The 7,873-nt window shown below is 32.1% G+C and overlaps 1 protein-coding gene across 1 annotated transcript in view; it reads right to left on the bottom strand.

Moving 5' to 3' along the window:
* CRPPA (CDP-L-ribitol pyrophosphorylase A) overlaps window positions 1–7,873 on the bottom strand; it is a 38,841-nt gene that overhangs the window by 1,595 nt on the left and 29,373 nt on the right. The window contains exons 6-9 of the mRNA XM_015810810.1: window positions 7,170–7,267; window positions 6,641–6,730; window positions 5,104–5,196; window positions 4,507–4,629 (exon numbers count right to left, since the gene is read on the bottom strand). Coding sequence (XP_015666296.1) covers window positions 4,507–4,629; window positions 5,104–5,196; window positions 6,641–6,730; window positions 7,170–7,267 — 404 coding nt within the window. The remainder of the gene's footprint in view (window positions 1–4,506; window positions 4,630–5,103; window positions 5,197–6,640; window positions 6,731–7,169; window positions 7,268–7,873) is intronic.

Genomic DNA, 7,873 nt, shown 5'->3' on the forward strand with positions numbered 1-7,873 from the left:
ACGGCCGACAGATGGTCATCTAAAGTCAGCCGTGAATCCAGGAGGACTCCCAAGTTGCGCGCCCTCTCTGAGGGGGCCAAGGTTTCGCCCCCTATAGTCAGCGATGGCGTCAGCTGACTATGCCGAGGCGCCGGGAACCACAGCCACTCGGTCTTGGAAGGGTTGAGCCTGAGTCTGTTTCCCCCCATCCAGACCCGTATGGCCTCCAGGCAACGGGCCATCACGTCAAGGGCATCGTTGGGGAAGGGCAATGGGGAAGCCAGCAGACAGCTCTCATTGCTGCTTTTTTTTTTTTTGCCCACTCATGGTCATTCTATTTTTCAAAAGCAAACATTTCTGAAACAATGATCCAATGGGACATGGGTTATCTAGTGATATATAGGCATTAAACATTTTTAAAAATGCATATCATTTTCACCACTCATTATTATATTTAGATCTTACTGGGAACTATACTGGTGCCTTTACTTAAAAAGTGGCAAAATATATTAAAATATGTTTAATATTTATCATGCACATGCCCACAATGATTCTCTCCAAGTTGAATATATTTAAACTTCACAGTTTAAATATAAACTTTTGTTATCACAGAACATTCATTCATCTGTCTTTAGGAACAATAACATACATTAGAACTACTAATCCATAATCTATGCATCATGGCTTCTCAACTAAATTGCAGATCTGTCTGTTAGTTGGTTCAAATTAATTTTCAAAAGGAGAATAACAGGATTTGTTTTGTTAAATCACAAAATAATAATTATAATTATAGGATCTTCAAGTTTTTATTACATTTATGAAACCCAGCTATTGCTCTTTGTAGATCTGAGGAAACCAAAGCCCAAAGAAATATCAATTAAATATATAACTTTAAACCGAAGTGATTTCAGTGGTTGATTATGATGTCTGAGATTTAGATTAATGCATTTTTAAATTCAGTAGGAAGACAAAATTGATTTGGATTTAATTTAACCATACTTAAAATAGAGCCACAGGAATCTCTGGAACTTAAATTATACTACATTTATACTTGCATTTATTTCGAGACTCACTCCAATTATAATTAAACTAATTTATTTATTTTAGTAAAAATCCAGATTAAAATATTTATGATCTTAAAGTTATAAGCAATCTAAGCAGTAAACTGAATTACTAAAGTTGAAAATTTATGCTCGTATCCCTGAAAGTAAAACTTATTAAATCAGAGTAAACATATATGATTACACTAAAATGCAATTTATTTCCATATATATATATATATGCTGCATCAGATACTGAAATATATGGAACAATGTGAACACTACATTTTCTATGCAATAGGCTATAATTCTCTGCTTACTTGGTAAAAAAAATGTACATGGAAGCATTATTTTGAGAGAAATCTTTCTACAATTTAAAGATTGAAATATTATGTACTGACAAATCTTGTTTATATTTATACCACTATTCACATTACCAAAATCTTAAAGAGTGTTGGTTTCAATGAATACACAAAAGAAAATTACACTAAATAAACAAAGACAACTTTAAAACAAAGCCAAGAAAGACTTTTATGACAAGATTCTTTTTATTGAACAGAGATATTTCTGTTATGAGTTATGCCAAATAAACATGCTAATTCAGAGAGAACCCTCTCTGAATTAAATAATGGGATGTTTATGGAGTTTTTCTTTAGAATTGCTAATTATTCAGTTCTTCAGCAGGGATTTATTCCTGAGCAAAACAGCTATTCAGCTATAACTTCCTGCTTCTCTACACTGTTCTTCCAACTGCCAAATATAACAAAAGCATTTCCCAATTTTTTCTTGTTATATCCATTAATTCATTTCTTTGCTCTGTTCATGATTAGTGCTTTTAATTATGATGAAAAATTTAATAAAGAATTTTCAAAATTGCTTTTTGAAGGAGTGTTGGTTTATGCTAAGATTTCATCATTAAAATTAACCAAGCTTCATGATTCAACTAAAAAGAATAACGTGTTTTACAGATTAAAACAGAAAACTGATATACAGCTCTCCATAATTTTTCTTCCCCCAAATATATTAGCTAACAAGTTATACCAGGAGAATTTCATGAAAGAAGATATAAAATTTGTTAATATATCACAGAATTATAAATGGCTTGCCGCTACAATTTCCAGTACATATACAGGCAACAAATGTATCAAGGCTGCCCATAACGCACATAATACATATTCTTCTTTTTTACAGCATACTATATTGGCTTTAATTTGCATATTAAATCAATGCATCTGCTCTATCCATATGTAGTTATGTATGTATTAATATACATATTCTATTTGGAAAAAAGGAAAAAAAGATTATTCTTCTATACATGCATCATCAGTAAAAAAAAAAAAAAATAGAGATAATGGGTGTAGCAACAATCTTATCCACTGAGGAAATTGGTGGAATTCATTGGGACTTGCTTGGGAAGACTGCTTAGAATTTATATGAGCTTCAAACTTCTATTGGGAATCTGTCATTTCTGGAAAATAAGGTGGCTACTATTTATATATTAAGTATATATTTTAAAATATATTTCACTCTATTCTTGTTCACTGAAAAATGCTTTGAACATCTGCATTGTCAGGATGCATGCATGAGCAGGTAAATGAATGTCTTATGTCAATATAAAGTGTTAGAACTTTGGCAATAAATTTATAATTATGAATTAGGACAAAATGAAGATCTATTACCTGTTACTCTAATTATATTAATAAAATCACTGTTGACTGATGAAGACATGTAATATTTATGCTTGAGGGTTAAGAAAGGAAAACTTACTGACGGTCAAAATATTTGAGCAATTACATTTTGGTTGAGATTTTTACCACAAAGATAGTATAATTTGTTTTCCAAATTCTATTTGGATAACTTTTGTCATTCTTGAACATGAATCTGCAATTCACTGTCATCTGAATTACTGACTTACTTGCTCACAATTATATTTTATCAAAGATAGCTATGAAGTAATATTATGCATTTTATATAGTTCAATGCAGATAAACCATTTTCCAATTAAGTTAAATAAAAGTAGTTGCAGTAAGATAATACTTTATTTCTCAATAACTAGAAATCACAGCCAGATGTATAAATTATATAGGTTTATTTTTCAAAAGATTGATGGCCCCTAATATACCATACCAATCACATTTATTCTACATGCACACTATACTTATAAAAACTTGGTTAACACAAGCATTCTTGTTTTGAATAATTCCAAGCTGTTTTATGCTTAGAGTAATCCTCCTTCTAATCACAATATGGGATGTTAAGTTTGTGTATCAGAGGTTTGGTTGTTAGATAGTACCAGATTGCACTTTTTATTATAAAAACTATACAAAATAAAACATTTCTTAACACCCTCAAAATTGTTGGATCTTGATTTTCTTATTTAACTTATTAAACTTATATACAGTGTTCTACCATATCTGCTAACTATTATTCTATATTATCCATGACTTCTTTTTTGTATCCATATACATGTATCTGAAGTTTGGAAGTCCTTTTGTACAAGTCTATACGCTATAGAAATAATTGTCTATGTTTCCACATATTATAGCTTTTTTTCCCTCCTGTGTTACATTTAGCTTTTACTCTGTCTTTAATGTCTTAATTGATACCCTGCTCCCTAGCCCACGTTGTCCGAAGGTTACTTCTGTACCCAGACTGTATTAAAAATTGAAGTAATTCACTTTTTGCTACAGGTCACCTGTCAAGTAAGATAGGCTCCTGGGATCTTCTGTGGGTACGTGTGGGCCTCTCCTGTCGGAACCCAGTTCCTGTTGGAACTGAAAGATGTCTTAGTACCCCTGGGCTCTTACAAGTTGCTAGCCTCCTAACTCTTCTGCTACATTTCCTGCCATTGATGTCCTGCTGTTTCAGTGAAAATATTGTGGTGGCTAATATGACTACTACTAAAGCCAAGCTTCCTGGTCACCTGAGACCTCTACTACCAGGCTTTCCAAGGTCTCTACTTGCTAAATTTTTTCATTGTCACATTTTCATGTCCTGCTTCTTCTAGTTCTCCATTGCCTGTTCTATGGATTCTCTCCTATATCTCTAGGATTTCAGCATTTTTTTCTTCCTTTTTTATTTCTATGAATGGCTACTTGCGTCCTCAATCACAGGTAGAAAATCTTAAGATCCAAGCTGGTAGGAAGCATAGATGAAGTTATTATGCACACATTCCCACAAGTGCTATGGCACTTGTTTCCCCAACTCTCCCACTCCTTAGCATCAGTTCATAGCTCTCCTCTGTGAGCTTGCTTGCCAGGAACTTCAACCTGCACTTCACAGACTGCATTCACGTGATGCCCATTTAATGACCCATATGGTCTTGGGTTTATGATGTAATCACTACCAGGATTGCTGTTGCAAAATGATGTGATCATATGACATCTTGCTTTATAATCCCATTGCTTAACATTGGAAATTCCAATCCCTTTGCTGTCATAACCCGAGGACAAAAAAAAACTCATTATCCACTCATTATTGCACATACCTTTTTATACTGTATAAAGAGACCATAAAGTAAGATATTTTTCTTTTTCACTTCCTTTGCAAGTATAGTTAAGCTTTCAATTCCAGTGTTAAAAGATGTATTTTCTAAAGTGCCCATGTTTACCTGCAAAGGAAGGGCACATACAAATTATTGATTATAAGGAATGTTCTTATTTTCTGCAGATGCAAAGGGGAAAAATAATTGATTTCTATTTAACAGTTGACCAAATATTTCCTCCCTGAAATCTTATGTATATTTTGCTTGCAGTTGTTAACCAGGGAATAAATGCAGCAGATTAATCTATTTCTAAACAAACATGCATAACTGAATCCCATATCTTATTTTGTCTTTCTGCATTTTAAACCATTGCTTTTTTATGGAATAAAAAATCAAATCAAATACCCAACAAAATGAATAACTCTCTTCTAGAAAAGCAATAAATTAAAAAACTAAGTAACTTGTTGAATTTGTTTTGGCTTCCTTTTTACAATATCTCTTACTTGTTACCAAAGTCACAACAATGCTGAAAAAATAAAGCAATAGTATTGCACTGAATAGATCAAATATTTTATAAGCTGAAGAAACATCTTAACCTACCAAAATGAGAACAACAGGGTACAAAACCAAAGCACCCATGTTTTCAAGTTTGTCTACCAGCAATGAGATTTCCTCCAAGCCATGCAGTTTATTCTAAAGAAAAAGGAAATAAGATTTATTTTGGAAACCTGTGATATATGGTGTTCCTTTTCTTTTAGAAATATGGGAATTTGCCATATGCTGAATCAGATAATGTATATACAGGAAGCTTAATATTACCTACACTGAATTTAAGGTGTGAACTTTACCATTAGGATTTAAAAAAAAAATTCCAAGTACCTTTGGTACTCTTTTTTAGCCCTCCATGTTCTAATTAAATTATGTATCTGTAACTACATTATAAATTATTGTCTTGTTTATAAATTATTATGTACTTGTTTTCCCATTCTCTGTGCCATTCAGAGCCATAGAATCAGAACAGTTGGAAATAAACATAAAATGCAATCATCTGAAGGTAATTTATATAGTAAAAAAATAGAAGATTTGTATGAGAATTATGGGCCTCTATGAGATGCCTTCAGCATCATTCATACACCACCTACACAGGCTATAAAAGCCTTTTTGTGAGCAAGTTGTTCAGAAAGTTATTTTAAAAGCTTCAAATAATTTGGATCATAATAAACTTGCCAGGTAAGCCAAGTGCAAACTTATGTAAAAAACAAAAACAAAAACCTAATGTTGCTAACAAATCTGATGTCTTCCCATATGTGACAAATTACTTACATCCTCTGAAACTGAAAGCACATATTTTGAAAACTTTATATCTAGTTGCTATTGTGTGCAAAACATTATGCAATCAAAATACATTTTTCCAGTGCACAATGACTGTTGTTAGCACAAAACAGATTTTCCAATCACTTTGAAAGTGTTTCAAACTCAGAATAGCCTTGTTTCAAGTTTGAAACAATTTCAGCTCAAAATATTTCCAGAATAATCAACACAGCTGATTTTATTCTAAAATGCATCACATCAAATTTAAGTTATTTTTCACATATCTATGAATGTGACAATTTGGTGAACATATAGTATACATTTAGAAGAACATTTAACCTTTATAACCTTTATTGACATTTTTTATTGTGGGCACAATGGCACACATTAAAAATGAAATTTAGTTGCTTGCTCTCAAAGTGTACATATACATAACACACATGTAAACATACTATATACAGCATATGTATACTATATACAATATACGCCATTACATATAAGTAACATATAACTATTAATCACTGTCCATCTTGAATACATAATGGAAGGAGAAAGCGTTGGAGTTCACAAGGTTTATACTGTATGGAACGAAACTGTGGCTGAATCTGGATGTTCTGCTTCGGATACCACGGAGCGTCTCCCAGAAGGTAACAAGGAAAACAGATCGTGAAGAGGATGTGTAGTGTCCCAAATAATCTTACGGACTCTGCTCAAGCAATGCTTATGTGCTATTTAAGTAATACTATCTGGCTAAAATACTGTTTTTAAAATTATATAAATTGTCTCCCTTCCCCATAAACTTTTATTTACTTTCTGTAATACTTACATTTATACAAATAAAGTTGTAGCACTGTCCTAACAAAATATTTTGTAGGTTATCATTTTTATGAAGGGTGATTGCTACATTTTGAACATGCTGAAAAGAGAAATAGAGATTATTTAATAAATTGGTTACCAGAATTGTTAGTAATGAATTGCTAAAACTGCATGTCTCAAATGACATACCAATTGTTTATTGAAGAATCCAGAGTATTATTTGCATGATTTATAAGTAATAATTAATACTTGATTATTCACAAAGGAGAAAAAAAATAAAGTATCACCCTGCAGAAGAAAAAAAGCATTTTGCAGACTGTTTTCTGGTCAACATTTATTTCTTTATTAAATAAATGTAAATAACAACCCAAAAGGAACATCTACCTCAGTAAGAAATATTTCAAAAAACTTGTGATATTTTAACTATGATAAAACCTAATACCATAGAAGAGGTGATATATTAAACATGTTGAACACAAAGAGTTATTGATCAACAGCAACTTTTATATATTATCTTTACATGTTCTGAAAATACTTACTTTTACACGACTCTTCATTTTTTCATTCAGGAGAAATCCCACTTGCACAGCATCTTCCTTTATGTCAGTAATAATGCAAACTTCCTGTGATATAGTATCTGGCAAAAACAATTTAAAAAAAAGAAGAACAAGAAAGAGGGAGAATTATTTTCTTCACTATTACCTCATTTCCAGGATCTTTAATCTCCCTACATAAAATCACTGTGTATTTAGAAAACAGAAAGTTGTTGATGACAACCATTAATATTAATGACATTTCTAGGCTTAAGAACTTGGCTAGCCTTCTGAATTTTTATATGGGGACTATATTATGGATTGTTCATGATAAATTGTACAAAATAGTTTCAGGAGTCAAAATGATATCTGTTCTGGGCACGACTATCTTGTCTTTCATTCATAAAATTGGTTGCTATTCCTGGATATTCATAAGACAGCTCTGTATTTCACTAAGTTCAATTGGTTATTGACTTCCATATTAAAAGATATTCTATAGGCTACTTTGTAGTGGACTTTTTTTATTAAAAAAAACTGTTTTTATATAGGAACGGCTGCTGGAATTGGGTATGTCTAGTTTAATGAAGAGAAGGACGAGGGGGGACATGATAGCAGTGTTCCAATATCTCAGGGGTTGCCATAAAGAAGAGGGAGTCAAGCTATTTTCCAAAGCGCCTGAAGGCAGGACAAGAAGCAACTGGTGGAAACTG

The sequence above is a fragment of the Protobothrops mucrosquamatus genome, unplaced genomic scaffold (assembly GCF_001527695.2).
Source record: "Protobothrops mucrosquamatus isolate PMUCROS unplaced genomic scaffold, P.Mucros_1.0 scaffold21, whole genome shotgun sequence".
NCBI lineage: Eukaryota > Metazoa > Chordata > Lepidosauria > Squamata > Viperidae > Protobothrops > Protobothrops mucrosquamatus.